This window comes from Zingiber officinale, chromosome 3A (genome assembly GCF_018446385.1).
Source record: "Zingiber officinale cultivar Zhangliang chromosome 3A, Zo_v1.1, whole genome shotgun sequence".
Taxonomy (NCBI): domain Eukaryota; kingdom Viridiplantae; phylum Streptophyta; class Magnoliopsida; order Zingiberales; family Zingiberaceae; genus Zingiber; species Zingiber officinale.
In genome coordinates, this window is record NC_055990.1 from 117,928,624 (window position 1) to 117,949,897 (window position 21,274).

At 39.8% G+C, this 21,274-nt stretch overlaps 1 protein-coding gene across 1 annotated transcript; it reads right to left on the bottom strand.

Annotated features, from left to right (window-relative positions):
* Positions 1-537: 537 nt before the first annotated feature.
* Positions 538-13,892, bottom strand: LOC122052344. The gene is made up of 8 exons (XM_042613823.1): positions 12,745-13,892; positions 12,289-12,635; positions 3,688-4,866; positions 3,460-3,612; positions 3,057-3,381; positions 2,909-2,979; positions 2,700-2,822; positions 538-1,299 (listed from the first exon to the last, which is right to left on the bottom strand). Exons 1-8 carry the CDS (start codon positions 13,643-13,645, stop codon positions 937-939), a joined length of 3,462 nt encoding a protein of 1,153 aa, XP_042469757.1. The 5' UTR covers positions 13,646-13,892; the 3' UTR covers positions 538-936.
* Positions 13,893-21,274: the final 7,382 nt, after the last annotated feature.

Consider the following 21,274-nt stretch of genomic DNA (forward strand, 5'->3'; position numbering starts at 1 on the left):
TAGATATCTAAATAAATTTCCATTTGATATATTATGTATCATATAGTTCAACCCAAATAAAAAATTATATCCTCTCAAAACTTACCTAGCATTCAACTTACCTCCGAATTAGAATTTAGATGGAAAATTATAAGAAAGACAATAATAAAATAGTATAGTGAAAGATAATTCAGTAATAATTATTATACATGGAGTAGGATATCCCTGTGACAAAAAAAAATTCAAAGATTAAGTTAATCTGCCTAATTTTAGGAATAAAATTTTAAGAAAATTGGTTGGTTCAATCTTCCAAACATTCTACTTCCTCGTTTTTTTTTTCAAATATATACCATTGTATACATTTTCCTTCTCTCATATCTTCCTATTCTTTTGTCTCCCCATTCTATCCAGGTAAACAGGGATAAGCTGTCAATGCATCTGTAATTCGAACATGTTATTTTGTCAAATCCAATTCAACAATATACATTATATTTGCAGTAAACTTTTGCGAAATAATGCGAACATAAGATATTGAATCACATGTGCAAATTAACAGTGTACAATAATACTTTGCTTAGATTGTCTTCCTAATAAGTACATTCAAATCACACAATAATAGTTAAACAAAGATGATAAAAAATCTATGCTTTTGTCCGAAATGCTATGCATAGTTTTGATTTACAGCCCGCAACCTAAATATATATATATATATACACTGACATCAGAAATACAAGACATTTCAATTTGTCATCTGCATCCAAGGAAATGAACAAACTCTTCAAAGCATTCTAAATAACACTGGACAAAGTTATCACATCTCTAGACTTCAAATATAGTTGTTAGTACCTTGTTTGAAGGTTGCAGACAATAAGCAAGAGCTGAGCCTGAGAGAAACCTTCGTGACAGGCTGAATCTCAAAGATCAGGCTGACAGTATTATTTCAGGAAGAAAAAAGCTTCAGCTGGAGTCATCTGAACTAGAACCAGAAGTTTCAGTCCCACCATTATGTGTTCCAGCTCCTTGATTTTCGTCCTCACTAAGTAATTCATTGCCCTCGTTTGAATGTGAGAAAGCAGAAGTGTAACAAACCGAAATAGCAGCTCTGCTGCCCCTCTTCCTACTCTCTTCTGTACTTGTGCCACGTAGCTCAAGCCGCCTACGCTTCCGTGCATTGCGCTTGCCTTTTGGGACATCCTCTCGGTGTGATTCAACCCCATTATCTTCTTCTTTTGAAGCTCTGCTACTTGCCTTCTCACTTTCAGATTCAATTGTTGGTGCATCAGAATCAAACTCAGCCTTTCTCCTCTTGCTTGAGTTGGTCTGAAGCAGTTTAGAGTTGTAGTCAAACTTCAATTCTTGAAAGAGATGCATCATAAACACATTAAGAAAGCACAAGCAACAAGAAACATATGTTGCTATTGTCCATGCCCAACTGGAGAGATTCTTGACAAATGAGTTAATAAATCCAAAAAAAAAGTATAGCAGAACATAAATGAAATGACGTATGCTACTATTTCCTGCATGCAGCTTGCAAATGCATGATTCTCTAGCATGAGTTGTTGCAAGTAAAACCTTTAAACTGATACTTGGAAATACTAAAAACAAGGTTCACCATGGTGAAGCTTAAAAATATGACAGAGGATAAGATACTGATGGATAATATGCTGACACCATAGTAAGTGTAATATAATATCACACGGCCATCCCCGTGTGATGTTTGAATGTATGAATTTCTAGACTTTATGAAGTGTGATGTAAATGCAATTAATGTCAATTTGGCGGTGCTCCCACAAAGAATCAGCAGCAAATTCTCCATAATGGTCAGGGAGATCAAGTGCTTGCTGTCTTCTGCATCAGTAGGATCATGCGGCTCACAAATGGTGCATATGTTTAGAAGTTATAGTTACTACAACAACAACTAAGCCTCATCCCATAGACTAAGTGGGATCAGATATATAGATCCGTTTACACCATTGAGATCTATCTCCTACCATATCATCATCTATATTTAAATAAATTTTATTGTTGTTAACCAAGTCTTTTTTTGCTCTTCCTCTTCCTCATTTGATGTGTGTGTTGTCATAATTTCACGTCGCCTAACTGGAACATTTATTAGTCGTACATGCTCGTACTATCTTAAACGTATCTCTCAGAGTTTTCTCTCAATAAATGCAACTCCGACTTTCTCTCTAAAGCTCTCATTTCTTATTTTGTCCATCCTCATATGTCCACACATTCACCTTAACATTCTCATCCCTGCAACTCTTATCTTCTGCTCGAGCATCATAGCGCAACATAACTTCATATAATATAGCAGATCTAACTACGATTTTGTAAAACTTCCTTTAAATTTTAAAGTCGCGCACTCTTATCCATTTCAATCATCCTGCTTATATTTTATGTAAGACATCTCTCTCAATTGTTCAATCGTTTTGCGAAAATGATTCTAAATATTTAAAGTTCTCAATTTCAAGAAACAAGTCATAATTACTAAGATAAAGAAATTTTCTTTTTAGGTAGATCGTGTGTGCTGTCTTCTGCATATCATTAAGATCAAGAGAATCACAACCACTGAATATGTTCAGAAGTGACAGTAAAGTTAAGCTTTCTTTTAAAGAAAATAAATAGAAGAGCATAATTGACAAATTAGTCAAATGTCAGAATATTAAATTCAATGAAAATTAAAAAAGAACACACCAAGGTATTGTAGTTCAATTTACCTTGGGTCCTTGTTCAATCAAATGGGACCATTCACTCCTGTTCCGTAGACAGTCATGAACAGCATGTAAATAAGTAGGATAAGCATATCGCTCTCCGTTAGGTTTTCTAAGTTCATGCCAATGCTGCAGAACAAAACATAGAACCCAAGTAGTAAAAATAAGTACAATGCACATATATGTCATGGTGATAAGAGTTGTAAAAAACATACAGGACGAACAGCACTGCACAGCTCTTCATATGTTATGTGCTTAGTTTTGCTCATTATATCATCTATCAATCCTGCAAATTGTTACATAACATTAATTATCTATAAGAAAACATAATACAAATTCTGTTCATAAAATTTGAGAATTTACCAGGCAAAGTGCAAGAAATAATACTACTATCATCTCTGGGAATATCCCCAACTGAGTTGCATGCTGCTGGAGCATTCTGTTCACTAACCTCTGGTGAGGAAAAAGGATAATCATTTCTTTCACCTTCCGTAGGGCCTAGAGGATCAGTTTTGACTGTCATGTCAGGGGATCTAATATGTGAGTCTTTTTTCTTGTCTGTTGATGAATGCTGACGTTTGTGGTAAGAAAGTGATGGCTTCCTAGTTTTCTTCCTGCTTTCATCATGTAACTCAGAATTGCAGTTAATATCTCTAAATCCCACTTCTTTGTTTTTCCTTCTAAATACCTAAAAAGAATCAAATCCACATTAGATGAATCCCAAAGCAGCCTGCGGCAGAAAGTACACTAGAAGAAGCACTCTTACTGAGATTTGATCCTTTCCCCCAGAAACAGGACGTCTGGAGAAAACAGTCATTCCATTGTTGGTGATTGATTGCATGCCTGAAGCTTGCCGCACACGTGGAATCCTTGGAACTCTTGGAGAACTGTTTAATTCTTGATGCAATAGCAGTGCAAGCTAAGAAGAAAAAAAAACCTGAATAAATAGTCTTAACAAAGATGAGATTCTATTTCAATGCAGCACTTACATTACCTCTTCATCGCTTAATGTTGAGGTAGCATTAGAGGACACAGATGCATGCATAAACGTCGAGGTATTTGAAACTTTTGCTGAAGTGTATGGACCTGTTTGATGGCTCTTTTCTGTTCTCTGAGATGGGTTTGAAGAAACGGGCTTACTTTGACCAGAAGCAAGTTGAGAATGCCTTGAACCAACCACATTGTCAGACCGTAGATTTCCCATTGCAGTGTGTTTGGAATTGACTTTTGAAGCACGGAAAGGTGACTCTTCTTTTGAATCAGATACAATGTGCTCAGAGGAAGAGCTATAAGAGGTTTTACTACATTGTGGCAGATTAGATCCAGAAAAAATACAAACCTTTGACTGACCCTTTGTTGGATTTTCAGAAACCTCTTCCATATCTTTAACTGGAATTGGTGCATTTTCTTCCTTGGGAGCGATACATGAGTTCACCTTTACTCGTGTTTGTTTAGTTGTTTGACTAACCTTACCAGCAGAGGATTTAGAAATCGAGGTGGATAAGTTAACACCTGAAATAGTTAACTTGGGGATAAGAGGTGATGATGGAGTTAAAGAATCCTTTATGACGCTGACTGCTGAATTCAGCTCAACAGAAACCAATTTGCTCAAAGATTGGGATTGTGAGTTTCCGGATTCGCTGCTACATTTTGAACCATGCCCTATCTCCATGGAATTTTTATGTTCCAATGAATCCTCCAACCGTCTTTTCTTAGGTTCACATGTTCTAGGAAGTAATCCTTCTTTCAATTCTTTAAGCTCTCTTCTACCATCCTGAGACTTATGTCCAAAAGATGCAAAAGTGGATTTATTTTCTAGGTTCTGAATGTTTCCAGACAACGGGTTTGCTAATTGTGATGGTAGGTCAGCCAAATCATGCAAATCTCCAGCAGTATTACCAACAGGAACATTTAAATTCACTCTTGATAGCTCATCAGCCCCATCAGCTTTCCCTTCATTTAACTCCAATTTTGCAATTGGTGCAACGGCAGCTTTTGTGCCTAACAGTAGTGGTTCGTCCAAAATTTCTTTATAGCCAGTTGCAATATCAATATTGGCTGGCTTTGCAGTTCTTATGTCTATTATAACATGGGAAGAAGCTTTAGAAAACTGGTCGTCTAGATTATTCTCATCCTTGGGTTGTTTGAAGCAATAAACAGAACTGCCACCAACCTAAGTAAATTCCCTCAAATATTTAAACTAGCAGCAAAATATAAGGATAATTAAAAATGAGAAAGAGGATAATCGAAGAAACAATGACAATTTGAGAATATAGATAGAAGAAAGAAGAAAAAATCATTCATCTAATGAACTGCCTGGCTATCTATTACACCTCTGCATTATCCTTTTGATAGAAGAGAAACAATGGTAATATCCAAACCACCAGTTCTAAAACTCATCATTATAAACTAGGCACAACCCTTAGGCCTATCAAGTAACAATTATATTTGAGACTATTGAACACTAGCCTAGCACAGCAACAACCTAGGACTAGAAATTGAACTTGTTATCATCAAACAAAAACATACATTTCCAATGCATGGAGGAAAATGATGGGACAAAGAGAAGAAAGAGAGAAATGTTTCTATGGGAAGTAAACAAAGACACGATTTTAGCCAAAATGAAAATCCTACACAGCTGTCACTGAAAATACTTTTTACTAACAAAAGTATGAGTAATAATAATATATGCAAATGGGCACTGTTATATTATTTAGTGAGATACTATAGAATAAATTGTCAATTAATGACAAACTAATTTATCATAGTCTCATATCATCTAACTAGGGCATTTATTGGTAGTCTAAGTATATGTTTAATCTTAAACAAAGTCTCTCAAAGTTTTCCTTCAATCGGTGCAACCCGACTTTCTCTGTAATATTCTCATTTCTTAAACTATCCATTTTGTATGTCTGCACATCCACCTTAACATCCTCATCTTTGCAACTCTCATCTTTTGCTCGTATGTTTACTTTATAACCCAACATTCAACTTCATATAACATAGCAGATCTAACCATCATTTTATAAATTTTTCCTTTAAATTTTAGAAGTATCTGACGATCACAAAGAACATTTGATGTTTTCTTTCATTCCAATCATGTTGCTTGTATTCTATATAAAACATTTCTATCAACCCCTACATCTTTTTACAAAAATAATCTTAAATACTTAAAAGTTTCAATAACTCGTCATCTCCTTTATAATAATTGTCTTACTAGTCTACCATTACTAAATTTAAATTTCATATATTCTAGTTTTAGACTATTAATTATATCTTTGGATTAGTTTTACTTTGTATAACATAATTTATGATTCACAATTTAATTATAAATAATTATTTAATTGCAGTTATAATTTGCTAGTGATTTACTTGTATTATAATTATTTGTAGGATCTATCATGGCAACTAGAGGGGCGAAAACTTAAATTTTGAAAACTCAAGTGTAAAAGAGTGGCCTTCACCTAATTGTTAACTATTTTGCACCCACAAACTTAACCAACTTCATTAGCAAATACAGCATTACTCTAATTTAACCCCCTTGCTAAATTTGTTATCTAGTCAACCTTATCTATTTGAGCTTTTCAACCTACTGCACCTGCAATACCTATGAATTATTCTGTATAGACCTACACAGTTGACAAATTTCATCATCAAACACAACATTACCATAACTCAAACCCTTTATCAAAGTTATCAAAACCACTTGGTCGACTTCATTTGAAGAATAATTGAACCAACATTATTTACTTATAATTATAATTAATTATTTGCTTTTAATTTCCTTGTAATTATAACTGCTAATAATTATTATTTACTTATCACTTATAAACACTAACAATAAATAGCTAAATTGTTGTTTATAAAATTTTATAATTATTTACTTATCACTTATAAATTAAAGCAATAATTAATTAAATTGTTAGTGTACTAAATTAGTTATAGCTTAAACTTTATTTACTTATATAACATATAATTATATTTCAATTATAGAAATAATAGATAATTATTATAATTTTATATCTTTTTTTGTGATAATAAATTTATAACTTAGGTTATGTGTGTAAAAATTCTATTTTGTCTCGAGTCTCGACATTGAAACTCATATGTTATATCTAGCTCAACAATGATGGCATCTAGAATGCGACAAATTGCAATTAAAACCACGGGCGCCCACATTAGAGTCCTCCTCCAGGCTCACATGGTGGATCTCTTCGTGAGTCGACAAGATCGATTTTTTACTACCAAAACCTTTGTAAAACTTCATGGTACTTTTGGAACCTTGCTGCAGTTGGTAAACCTCACGTGCTACACAGTGTCGAGTTCCAATCATAACATAAACATTAAATTTCAGGCGAAACGGCTCAAGATTTGAGACCATGATATAGTCTTGTAGCCTTCTAAATCTTGTCCATGTTATCATTGATAGATAGAAATATAGAATTGCTGGTCTTCATTGTTCGTTGAATTTGATCTCCTAATCAACATGGAATGAAAATCTCTCACACTATCATAAAATCATAACCATTAAGTTTAAATGGTGACAAGGAATGTCACTTAACAACTTATTCGATGTTAGGGAGGATTCTCATTAGCATCAGTCCTGTATGGAGGCCAGGAGATCTCTTACTATTTCTCAAAATGGCTTTCAGAAAATACATTTCTAAATCCACTACTAATAAAAAATAGCAAGAATGTATATTCCAAATGTAACCAAAATTGAGAGGCATAAAACTTTGACAACTAGTATTAAAATGTCAAATCTTTAAGTGTGTAACTGTATTTATTATATCACTAGGTCCTCTCCCTTAAATGACTCAAGGGACTTTAGCTGCCTCAGTATCTTAATATGCAAAGGGTGGACTACAAGGCTGCCCAAGAGTGATCCGTCCCATCAATGTGCAATTGTGATACTGAAGGACAAACAGTTCTTGCATTGTTGTCACGAATGTGAATAAAGAAGTTGGCAGTGATTGAAAGATTAGGTAAGCAATTTGGAATGTAAGAGCACTTTAGAAAAAAAGATTAGGAGAAATATATATATATATATATATATATATATACACGCGCACGCGCGCGTGCGTTGGGAGTATGCAAAATAAAGTTGAATGAGGACTAGACATTATGTTAGATCAGACAACGATTGTAAGAATAAGGATGTCAAATTTAAGATGGAGACAATTATTATCCTAAGTTGATTCTAACAAATGAGCTACTAAATGTCAAAGTACTAGGGCTGAATGATGAAAGAAAAGGGAATTTTGGGAGAAGATGAAATAATTCATGATATACCTACGACTAAAAATCTTAAATGAACACATAGAGAGTCTATGCCTCTATGGAGAATATAAAGATGTGCATGAAGAATTTGAATATAAGGAATGAAAAGAAGAGGATGTACAGTTTTAGATATTCCTGTATCTGATATCTTAGAACTGTAATCACTTATTTTAAGATGAAAGATGAACTTTTAATAACCTTCAAGAATACCAATAGTGAGAGTCAAATAATCTTTCCTTAGCAAAAAGATGGATAAAACTATAGAAAAAACATTGTAATTTAACATTTAGTGAACATTTAACTGCTCAATACTAACTAATAAATATAAATATTAGAAAATGTAAAAGGAAAAAAAACAAGTTTTAGAAGAAGGATATGGCCTCCAAAAGATGAGATGAAGAAAGGAAATTTAAATAAAGAGTTTAAGAATACTGATGTTTTGTGAAACTTCATTTAAAAAAATATGGCAAAATCAAATCTTGAAGTATCAAATGGTAAATGTGAAACATACAAAGAGAATTGGTGGTGGTGCGAGGAGGTACAAAAGGCTAATAATTTAAGAAGGCATGTTTAAATATTGGCTAGAGGTCATGGGTTCGAGTCTCAGAAATAGTATATTGCAAAGCAGAATAAGGCTGCATACTTCCCTAGAATCCCGCATTGGCGAGAGCTTCGTACACCAGATTGCCCTTTTATATTTAAATATTGGCTAAACTTTAGAAATGAAGAAAATACGAATTGAATAGTTATAAAATATCTAAACTTAACTTGAGACAAAAGTTAATAGCATAGAAAAATTTATCATATGGCAATTTGTGTGATAATCTTTGAACAAAGAATGAGAAGAAAGATATTTTTGAATTGACAAAGCTATGGAAAGGAAATTTACATAAACACATAAAAGATGAAAAACAGTGATTCTTCTTGATCATAAAACAATTAATGGAATCTGCAAAAAAAAACATTTTCAGTATTGAATGAAGACTCTATGAAAAAATTAGTTTTAGAGTAAAAATTTTGTTACCTTCAAAAAACATGAATTTGTTTGGTTAAATTAGATCAAAGAAGTTAAGAAACTTCAACAAATGAAAGGTTAAGGTTGGATTATACTCTTATCAAATTCTGAATCCGTACAAGAGACGGAGATAAAATTTGCTTAAATATTTATCAAAAAATTGAAAATTGAAAATTGAAAATTGAAAAGATACCCAAAAAAAGAATAAAATTTGTTTAACATTAATCTACAAAAAAAAGTGAGTAGTACTATAAAACATTGGGAAAAGATTATTAAGAGAAAGATAAGAGTCAAATATTTTTTAGAATCAAATTAATTTCATGTCTCAAGCAATAGCCATAGGCCATATTTTAATAGGGACTAATTAAAATTATAAAGAAAAGAAGGAACTGCATATGATTTATTGACTTAGGAAAACAAAATATTTGGTTGAATTCCAAGACAGTTTTGAGAGAAGAAATCAATATCCAATAATTCTATTAATGTCACTAATTACATGGAAAATAACTTAGTGGCTAAAGATAAAGTTACTCAAAGCGAGACAAATGGCTTTGAAGTGGTAATTCCTAAATGTTAGTCTCAATGATCATATTCAAGATAACATCTTTGGAGTATGTTATTGCATATGACATTATGTTGATTAATCAGAGTCGAAATAAATTAAACTCAAAGCTTGAGTTGTGGAGAAAATCATTAGAAAATGAATATTTAAAAAAGAACTAAAACTGAATGTATGAAATTCTGGTAAGGGTTCTCCACAAAATAGAACCATTTTCATTTAAAAAATATGAAGTTCTGGTGAGTGGGAGATCCTAAATGTTAGTTTCATTAATCATATTCAAGATAACATCTCTACAGGATCTTATTTGCAAATGATATTGTGTTGATTAATGAGAGTGGACATAAATGAAACTCAAAAGCTAGAGTTGTGGAGAAAATCATTAGAAAATGAATATTTAAAAAAACTAAAACTGAATATATGAAATTCAGGTAAGGGTTCTCCATAAATTAGATCTATTATTCTTTAAAAAAATATAGACGAAGATATCATTAATAGAATAACAAATGGATGGTAGGAGAAAAAAAGACTTGTGTGCTACCATTAGGATGAAAGGAAAATTAGACAATAGTATGACTAAAGATTATAATTGAAGTATTGAGTTATCACTAAATAATACATACAAAGAAAAAAAATTAATGTAGCAAAGATGCAAATACTAAGATGAATATGGACAAGGGTATGATAGAAATTATATTGTCCATCAATAATCCCATGTAGCTCCAATAAATGATAAAATGAGAAAAAACTTCCTTGAGATAGAATGAACATATTCACTGATCTTAAAATATATATATATGTAAGTAGAAAAAAAATAAATAGATTAGGGTGAAAGGCATAACAAGTAAAAGAAGATGAAAGAAAATTTTAGTTAATGTAATAAGAAATGGTTTAGGTAAAAGAAGATGAAAAAAAATTTAGTTGTTATAATAAGCAATGGTTTAATTGATTTGTTTAATATTACTAGTATTATAACTTTGCATCATATTCAATGGAGAGACAATATTCACGTAGTTGACACCGAATAATTGGGAGAAACAAAATTTAATGATCACAGCACATGCCAAAGTTAACATCTCTAGTAGGCCCATATGAATTAATCTAAGATCACTTGTATCAACATTCAATATGCTCAAATTACTAACCATCAAGACATTCGTGAAGGTGCTAAGTACCTAACATAGATTTAAGTTCTCTATAAGAATTGCCTCTAGAATGTAACTTTTGACAGAATCCAAAGATGCGCACGGCAAGTTGTAATCCCCATGGCTAAAAGAAGATCAGACTTTTCAATGTCCATAATTCATGCAAGTGATACTAACTCTAAGAAAAGCTATGCTCCAATTAATATCACATAGTATATGCATGTTAGCGACTAGGAGAGTATTATTCATCATTTTTCCCACTCAGCAATAAAAATCACTTCCTAAAGGCAATTACTTGCCTTTTCTATCCATTCTGTTTGAAGAGCTTCAATGAAACCTATAAACATTAATGCAATCTATAAAAGAATCAATTTTTATTTGAACCACTCATTTTCAAATGGCATCCACAAAATTCACCACCAAATTTTTTTTATAATGTGATTGAAAATCTAGCAATACTAAATTATCCAGGAACTCCCTTTCCTCAACAAGCCTATGTATCGGTAACAAGAACTCATATCCTCAATCGATTTATAATAACTTAAAATTCTTGTCAGATTAATCCCGAATAAAACCACTTTATGGTTTATAATTTTTCTCCAATGTGATACTCGATATGGACCAGTCATAAGAGGCATGTGTAATATCTATCGCTACAAATATTGTGTTAATTACAAACCTAAATTAAGTGATGATTAGTTAAATAAGATAGCATTCCTCTCATTTGATTGTCCCATTAAGTGATGATTAGTTAAATAAGATAGCATTATTTCCTCTCATTTGATTGTCCCATTATAGTCCCATTTGTAAAAGATAGTATTGTGCTTGTGATTCATGTTTTTCATTCTAACTTGCAACTCTAGCATAGCATGTTTTTCTAATATATAATCTAACATTCAACACATTGCATTTTTCTACATAAAGTAGTCAAATACTAAAAAATCTCTTATTTTTAATCACTTAACAATTTATTCATTGTACTTTTAAACTTCCAATTTTTTATTTTAAATGTTCAATATTAACTCTCCATAAACATATCTTCTCAATTGGTGGTTCAATTTATGAAGTTAAGAGAGACTCTTAGACAATGCATATGGGGATAGACTTGATTATTTTCTTATGATGCTCCTTTAAAGTTTCATTTCTTAATGATATTTGCTTGCCTTGTCACGATACCACATCCAGTCTATATATAAAGTTTTAAGTACTTAGTATAACTCTCTTTTAAAAGTTTCCATATAACACAAAGAGTAAAAGAAAACATTAAAATTAGTTGGTTTTGCTGATTTAAGCTAAGGCCAAGACTTTTATGGTTTACTACCAAATGGCACACTATGTATTGTCCATTCTCTTAGGTCCCTAGCTAATTTTCAGTTGTTTTTTTTCATCTTTCAAGATTCCTTTGAGAAACATACATTATCTCATTTTGCATTCAATATTTTACTAACAGTGATTTATATAGGTACTGCAAACTTATATGCAAGATTATTATTTTCTTATGAGAGGGCATGTAGTTGAAGAAAACTAGTATTAGAATGAAAAATATTTATAACTTCCAACAAAATAATTTCAAATGAATATAAGCGGTATGGGTACCTCATCAACACACAATGTTGTGATGTTAGTTACAGCACATCGAGAGGTGAGATTAAATTTTGAAGAATTTTCCCACTCGTCAAGTTTCTCAGCCTTCACCTGTGTTCCCATCATGGTCCCTTCACTCATCTTCTGGTCAGATGATATCTCTGTATTACTGTTATTTTGTAGGTGCTTAGGCTTGTCAATATAATCCAATATTTTGGGCTCGCCAGAAAAATTGGGTCCCAAGGGTATATCTACATTTTTATCCTCACTTTTTGGATCTGGATTGCTTGCTTCTTTGAGTTGGAGATCCTTGTCCTTGAAGAAGTCAAATGCTTTTGTACCAGCAAACTGAACAGAACCTAACGATACAATAGCATAAGCAAGAAAGGGAAGCATCAAGAAAAGCATTAGCATCAAACTAACGTAGGCCAGCTGCAACAAAAGGGAAAGAACAAATACGCTACCAACCTTGCCTCTTATTTTCCCCAACGACTTTGTCAGCAATACTTGTTGATTTCTTTTTCCCGCTCCAGTCCTTTGCTTCTCTAGGTTCCTCCCTCCTCTTCTTGGCAAGATTAGCTTGCCCAAATGTCCTAACCCTGCTCCTATCCTTATTTCTGGAGATAAGAGAGCGGCTGCCTGTGGGGATTTTTCTGTCTTCGCGTTTCATAGCGGAACCAAATTTCTTCGCCGGGACGTAAGGAATAATTTCCTTGGATAGGGAGAACAGTACATCAGCTCCTCTGTTGGCTGGATTCTCAACCTCCTCACCGTCCTTCTTGCTTGTCTCCTCTTTTTTCACCTCTTCCTCATCCTCACCCCAGCCAGGGAACTCCATGTGCCGGAAATTGAACTTCTTGGGCACGTAGCCGGTGCACTTCCAAAGCTGAGACGTGAAGACCGTCGAATGACCCCCGAACAAACCAGGCTCGCCTCCAGGAACTCCGTGCACATGGACGCGATCCTCGAGGGGAATCTGTCCCCAAAAGCGTCGCCGGCTAGGGGTGGCTCCAGAAACGTGAGACTGTTGCGGGAGCGGAGGTGGGGGCGGAGGAGGGTAGGCGTCCGTCTTGGTGGGGAGCTCGACAAGGAGACGAGCGACCTCGGTCTCCTCCTCCTCGTTGGCGGCTGCCAAATTACGAGCGGAGCGGAGCCTACGGGCGGCCTTGCAATTGTGGCAGGCAAAGGAGGCTTCCCCGCCGACGTAACGGGAGCAACGCGTATGCACCCAGACGCCGCACTCGTCGCAGCTTACCATCTCCTCTCCGTCATCGAACGTGACACCGCACGAGCAGTCGACGGTCCAGGAACCGTCTCCCCAGTCGACCGAGGGTTCCGCCTGGGGCAGCCGCTGGGACCGCCCTTTCATGGCGAGGGAACGCGTGCTCGGGTCCGGATCGAAGGATTGCCTCAGAAGAAGAAAGCCAGGAACATCGAATCAAGGAGATCTGGCGAAAGACAACAGTAAGACACCTTCCTACTTTGTCACTATGGAAGAGCACGACGGCGGCAGGAAGATTGCGCCACCGCTTATCGACACGGCACGGACCCTTCTCTCCTCCTCTCTATCGCATCCAAGATGGAGAGAGAAAAAAAGGAAAGAGAAAAAAAAACAAGGGAAAAAGGGCAGCATGGGGAAGAGAAAGAACGACAGAAACGGACCCGGAGGGGAGCTGTTCGGCGCGATTTGATGAAAGGGTTTGGAGTCCGGAAGCGATTGTTGGGTCCGACAACCCTATCCGATCAGGAGCCGGCCATTACCTTTCCATTGACTTTCACTTAGAAGGTAGGAAAAATCATTGTGAAATATAAACATGATTTTAAAATGTCTAATAAATTATATTATATAATTAGTCAAAAAAAACAAAACCTGTGTAAAAAAAATAGAGCTCTATTCTAAATTATTTTAATTAAAACTAATTTAACAACTGTTGTGTATTATAATAAGTTTAATTAAAATTATTCTTTTGATTAATTAAAATAATTTTCACTGAGAATAATTTTGATAGATATTGGAATAATTTTCACTGATATTAGAATAATTTTGGTTAATATTAAAGAGATGTTAATAAGTTAAAATAATTTTAACAAATATTAAAAGAGTTTTGATTGATATTAGAATCCATATATCTAAGCCTTGACTCAATATGGAGATAAATGATCTACGTCCTAATTTATTCATCAAGTAAATTTAGAAATGTGAGTAGCTCCTCATCCAGCGATCAACATTTAAATTTTTCATCCCACTAAAAAAATAACATATAATATGTGATAGTTAGAATTTGAACGGTAATATTGTGTTAAACATTCACTATAACAAAATTAGGATTACATAATACTTAAAAGATAATAATGTTTTAAAAAAAATATTATATTTTTATAATATTTTTTAGTGAAAAATATTGTCTATTAATTTTTTTATCAAAGACCATATTTTTTAAAAAGTATTATTTATTAATTTTTTTTGTCACAGACAATACTTTTCAAAAAAAATATTGTCTATTAGTTTTTGGGTCAAAAGACAAACTCATCTTTACTAAAAACCCTCCTCCGCACCTTCAAAACTCATCTTTGCTGATCCTGTCCGAGCGCTGAGTCGATGAACGCTGGGGACGTGGCACTCTCCGCTGTCTTCGACTGGTGATGTGGATCTCTGGCGGACCTGCAAACAAGCCGAAACGGGAGGGGTTTCCCGACGACAACCCTCCGACGCTCAAGTCAGGCAGTGAAGAAGAAAAGTAAAGTAACGATACTGTGGCTACAGTGATCAAGATTGCATACCTCCGTCAAAGTCTGGGGGTTCTTATATAGGGCTCCGGGGAGACACGGACACACTTCTCGATGCGTGCACACTTCCCCAAACATACCTTAATAGGTCATGTTAGAAAAGCATGCTTGACGTCATTCCGCAATCGTCCGAGCATATCCCGGATGTGACGGTGGAAGCTTCCACCGTATGATACTCTGTCCACTCCGGCCGTTGACCATGCTGTTTGTCGGCGGCAAGTGTCTCGAGGACGAAGTTACTAGTTGTACTTTTTGTCTTCTAGCGCTCTTACTTGTTCCCGGGTCGAGCGGACCCGTCGCTCGGCGCTCATGGCCTCCGGGAGGCTCTGCTCATGTGCTCGGATGGAATTGCGCCTTATTGTCCTGCGACTCGACTGAGCGGCCTGTTCGCCCGGCCCATAGACCTTTTTACCTTGAGCATCGGAAACCCAACCCCTGGTCGGGTTGTCTTCCGTCCGGTCCGGGAGACCCTTGGCCGGATGTCCGGTCGGCCCCTCCCTCCGCTCGGCACGACCTCTCGCCGCTCGACACAACTTTGGGATTGCCCCTCTTGACCATTAACTTCCACGTGTCGTTGACCTCCCGCCAACGAGTGATCCCTCGTCCTTACCACCGGATCACATGCCTCTCCCTCAAGTCTAGTTGAAGGAGACGTTGAGTCCGACTGACTGAACTATGAGTTTGGCCAAGCGACAGTCGATCCGCCACTCCCGAAAGTATACCTCCGCTCGGTCCCTATGGGGTCGAATAGAGCCGGTCAGTAAATTGCCGAGGCTGCCCCCATTGGCCTGTGATGATGTCCTCAGGATCTTCTCGGAATGTGTGTAAATCTCCGGCATTATGGTTGAGCACGCTGGTTCTGCCTTGTTATGGAGCTCATTAAATGTCTTCCTCTTACCGAGCGCCACGTGGCACTGTTGACGTCATCGTACGACCGCCGCCTTACACCTAATGCGACGTCCGTCGATTTGAAATGGACGGCGCGATGTGGGCCTAGGTCCCTGTGACCTGAATCCGACGGTCTAGGACGATCGGGCATAACCCTATAAAGCCTTCGCCCTTTTCCTTCGCCGCACCTTCGCTTTCTTGTTTGCAACGCTCTCACTGCGCTCCTCTCTTCAGTGACCTCGTCCATCGGCTCTCCGGCGAACCTTCGTCTTCTTCCTTCGACCACCTTTTCTGTAAGGTTCTTCTGCTTTTCTCTCTTTGGTTTCCCTGTTGTCGCTCTCGGCCGCGTTCTTGTCTTTCGGTTACGGTTTTGCTCATCTTCTCGCTCGCACCCTTGCTTTTCCTTTCGACTTCTGCCTCCTCCTTTGTTCCAGTGATGGCAAGTTCTTCTCAGCCCGCGGACACCGCTCTCGGCCCATGGTATACCATCATGGAGTCGCGGTTCGATCGGCATGATGCCGAAATCATGATTAACGCTTTCGATATCCCCTCTGATTTCGAACTGATTTTACCCTCACCTTCCGTTCGGCCGCACAAACCGCCACGCATCGCGTTTTGTTTCTTCTGCGATCAATTTATAGCCGGTCTGCGGTTCCCTCTCCACCCCTTCATCGTCGAAATTTATAACTTCTTTGGAATTCCGCTCGCCCAATTGGTTCCCAACACCTTTCGCCTTCTGTGTGGAGTTGTGACTTTATTTAAGATACACAACATTCCCCTCCGCCTAGAAGTCTTTTATTATTTTTACTATCCCAAGCAGTCCGAGCTGGGCACTTATTTGTTTCAAGCTCGGCCCGGCCTAGTCTTTTTTGATTAACTGCCCTCTTCCAACAAACATTGGAAAGAGAACTACTTTTTTCTTCGTATCCCTGATTCGCTTCCTTTCCGAACCAAATGGCAGGTCGGACCGCCCACCTCTCCCGAGCTAAAGAAATATAAAACCCGACCGGACTACCTCCAAGCAGCGAATATGCTAGCCGGTCTGAAGCTCGACATCAACAAGCTCCTACCTGAAGGAGTGATGTACATATTCGGTTTGAGTCCGAGTCGGACCCCCCTCCCGAGCAGCTTTGGTAAGAACTTCACTTGTACATTTGCCTTGAGTTCTAACTGATTTCCTTCATCTTTCCTTGCAGCGAACATCGTAATGGAGTCTGTACTGTTCGGGATTTTGAAGAAGAAAGCGGCCGCGCTCGAGGCAGCAGCGGCCAAGGAAATGGAGCAGTTGGGTATTGCTCCGGTCGGCTCTCATAAGGGTGAAAGCGAGACAAATGCAGGGGAGTCGGCCGCTCAGGCTTCGCCCGTGGATGAGGCTGGCGGTGTAACTCCTAGCAAGGAAACGACTGTTCGGGAGGAAGACTCCGAACCGGAGGATGAGCTCCCTCTTGACAGGAAAAGACGGCGTGTTGAGAAGCCTCTACGCTCGGCAACTTCTGCAGTGCAAGCGTCAGAGCGGACGGGCACCGCATCTCAACGCGGCAAAGCGCCATCAGTCGAGGTGCTCTCCTTCGACCGGACCCCCTCTCAACTGGATACGCCCGCGGCCCCCATCGAAGTGGTACCGGTCAGCTCTCTTCCTCCTATACCCTACTGAGTTTGTCGCTCGGGCATTTCATCCACAATGTCCAGCCCCGCCTCTGATTCCTCTGCGTCCGCTCATACGACTCCGAGCCGACGGCGCACTATTAGGGCCACCCTGCACCTCCCCACTGAGGCGTTTATGGCCAAATCCGATTGGCCGACAGCTCCCGAACATATGATCACCATCAAGGGGCCGCTCGCTAAGATGTGGGCGGACGCCGGGGCCCGTGTAGCCATGATACCGCTCGACATGCTGGCTGACAGTCATATGCAGCAATCTACAGGGGTAAGCTTCATTTCTGCCTTTTTATGTAGCCTTCCCAGTCGGCCTTTTAACATGCCTTTGTATATCAGAGATGGGTGGAAGAAATTTTTGTTGCCAACCGCTTAGAAATGGTAGAGGAGGAGCTGAAAAGACTGAAGAGTCCGGGCGGCCTGTCTTCTTCTCGAGGTCCCTCTTATGCTGAGCTGCAGAAGGAGCTCGCAAAAACCAAGGACTTGATAGAGGTCGAGAGGAAGAAGACGGCCGACCAGGCATACATGTTGGGCCAGCTTGACAAGCAGGTCAAAACCTATGACCGCAAGATTGAGCTCGCCACCACTCGGAAGAATACCGCCATATCCGATTTAGAAGCGAAGAACGTGGAGGCCCGCGCCCTGGAACAACGGGTAAAGGAGTTGGCGGATCTCCTAGACCGTGAGAAAAAAGGTCGCTCGGTCGAGGTGACCAAACTCAAAGACGATTTGAAGGTCGTGCAAGAGGCTCTCGACGCTTCCCGTGCTGCCCTTACGGAGTATCAAGGGGCCGAGCCGAGCCGCCTTGCTGCGATGAGGCAGTCTTACATCCGCTCGGTCGACTTCGTCCAGAAGGTGTGCGATCGGCTCGTCCTGGCATTCGAGTTGGCTATCACTGCTACTGCGGACCACCTGAAGGCACAAGGTCATTTGCCGGAGTCTTTCATCATTCCCGTTCGGGAACATGCAGCTCTTCTCTCCACCATCCCGAAGAGCGTTTTTGACTATCTTGAATGAAGTGTCTTTGGCATTTTTGTAATTCTCCCGATCGGCTAGCCTTAATTTTAATGAATAGTATCTGTAAGTTTGCCCCCGGTCGGCGAACTTTTAAATGTTTCTTTGGAATGCCGACTTTTGTTCTGGTAGCCTTTCGTTGTATTCCTTGTAACATTGCCGACCGGTCGCTCTACTTTTTTTTCCGCATGTAATTTATTAACTCCCTTGATTGGTCAAACGACCTTCATTCCGTATGGAACTCCCATTAGTTCCTTGTTACAAGTGTCTTTCCTGACTGCGCCGCTCGGTCTAACGATCTTCATTCCACATGGAACTTCCGTTAGTTTTTCGTTGATCGGCGCTGGTAAGCACACGCCATTATTTTCTCCCTGTCCTTAGGATCAAGGCTTGCTGATCATTGGCCCTAGATGCTGGGCCTTAGTCTATCTGCGCGACACTGTTCTATTCGGGGGGTTTATAGTCGCCAATCCGATTCTAAATTATAACGTCGTCGCTCGACGGTCTCCAAGCCAGGGGGTTTGTAGTCGCCGGTCCGACTCTAGAGTTTAACGTCGCCGCTCGACGGTCTCCAAGCCGGGGGGTTTATAGTCGGCGGTCTGACTCTAGAGTTTAACGTCGCCGCTCGACTGTCTTCAAGCCGGGGGGTTTATAGTCGCCAATCCGACTCTAGAGTTTAACTTCGCCGCTCGACGGTCTTCGAGCCGGGGGATTTATAGTCGCCGGTTCGACTCTAGAGTTTAACGTCGCCGCTCTCCAAGCCGGGGGGTTTATAGTCACCGGTCCGACTCTAGAGTTTAACGTCGCCGCTCGACGGTCTTCGAGCCGGGGGGTTTATAGTCGCCTGTCCGACTCTAGAGTTTAACGTCGCCGCTCAACGGTCTCCAAGCCGGGGGGTTTATAGTCGCCGGTCCGACTCTAGAGTTTAACGTCGCCGCTCGACGGTCTTCGAGCCGGGTGGCTTATAGTCGCCGGTCCGACTCTAGAGTTTAACGTCGTTGCTCGACGGTCTTCGAGCCGGGGGGTTTATAGTCGCCAATCCGACTCTAGAGTTTAACGTCACCGCTCGACGGTTTTCAAGCCGGGGGGTTTATAGTTGCCGGCCCGACTCTAGAGTTTAATGTCGCCACTCGACGGTCTTCGAGTCGGGGGGTTTACAGTCGCCGGTTTGACTCTAGATTTTAACGTCGCCGCTCGACGGCCTTCAAGCCGGGGGGTTTATAGTCGTCGGTTCGACTCTAGAGTTTAACGTCGCCGTTCGACGGTCTTCGAGCCGGGGGATTTACAGTCGCCGGTCCGACTCTAGAGTTTAACGTCGCCACTCGACGGTCTTCAAGCCGGGGGGTTTATAGTCGTCGGTTCGACTCTAGAGTTTAACGTCGCCGCTTGACGGTCTTCGAGCTGGGGGGTTTATAGTCGCCGGGCCGACTCTAGAGTTTAACGTCGCTGCTCGACGGTCTTCCACAATGAGCTTTCAGCTCAGATAATATACGCCCGCCCGATAGGCACGGGGTCTTCGACATCGAGTCGGTGGCTCGGATAATATGCTCCCGGCCGATTGACACGGGGCCTTCGGCATCGAGCTTGTGGCTCGGATAATATGCTCCCGGTCGAACGGTACGGGGTCTTCGACATCGAGCCTGTGGCTCGGATCGACATCGAGCCCGTGGCTCGAATATGATGGAAACCCGGTCGATCGGCACAGGAGTCCTTGCTGGACAAACTATGATAAATTCTATGACCGAAAAAGAATATAACTAAAAAACTGACCTGCCGACCAGCAGAAAATCTGACTCAATTTCTCGACTACCGAATACTCGTGGAGTGAGGAGGATACAATATATTCGTCGAAACACATCAAAGTCATGAGTAGGGCGAAACTTTCAGGGTCGTCCGTCTTCACGTTCCAGACCAGGTGCGTTCCCATCGGCCCTTTGTTCTGGCCCCATATTAAGAGCTGCTCCGGCCGGTCGTCTGGTGCCGCCCGACCGCCTGATGTTGACGTTGCCTGTTGCGCTAACCGATCAGCTCGAGCCTTTTGTTGCTGCTCGACTATCTTGGTCGCCCGCGCTTGGATGAGCGCGTCTAATTCTTCGGGAGAGAGCGTCACCATGAGTTGGCGTCCAGCTTCTTCCATCGTCTCTGCTTGAATTCAGGTGCGTTCCCATAGACGGCGCCAATTTGATCATGTCCGAGCGCTGAGTCGATGGACGCTGGGGACGTGGCGCTCTCCGCTGTCTTCGGCTGGTGATGTGGATCTCTGGCGGACCTGCAAACAAGATGAGCCGGGAGAGGTTTATCGGCGACGACCCTCCGACGCTCAAGTCAGGCAGAGAAGAAGAAAAGCAAAGTAACGCTACTGTGGCTACAGTGATCAAGATTGCATACCTCCGTCGAAGTCTAGGGGTCCTTATATAGGACCCCGGGGAGACGCGGGCACGTTTCTCGATGCGTGCACGCTTCCCCAAACATACCTCAATAGGTTGTGTCAGAAAAGCATGTCTGACGTCATTCCGCAATCGTCCGAGCATATCCTGGATGTGACGGTGGAAGCTTCCACCGTACGATACTTTGTCCACTCCGGCCGCCGACCATGCTGTTTATCGGCGGCAGGTGTCTCGATGACGAAGTTACTAGTTGTCCTTTTTGTCTT

Coding starts and splice junctions, on each gene's coding strand:
- LOC122052344 (XM_042613823.1), bottom strand. CDS start 13,645: ATGAAAGGGCGGTCCCAGCGGCTGCCCCAGGCGGAACCCTCGGTCGAC. Junction 2,980..3,056: donor TATTTCTTGCACTTTGCCTG/GTAAATTCTCAA, acceptor AACAATTTGCAG/GATTGATAGATGATATAATG. Junction 1,300..2,699: donor TGATTGAACAAGGACCCAAG/GTAAATTGAACT, acceptor AAACTGCTTCAG/ACCAACTCAAGCAAGAGGAG.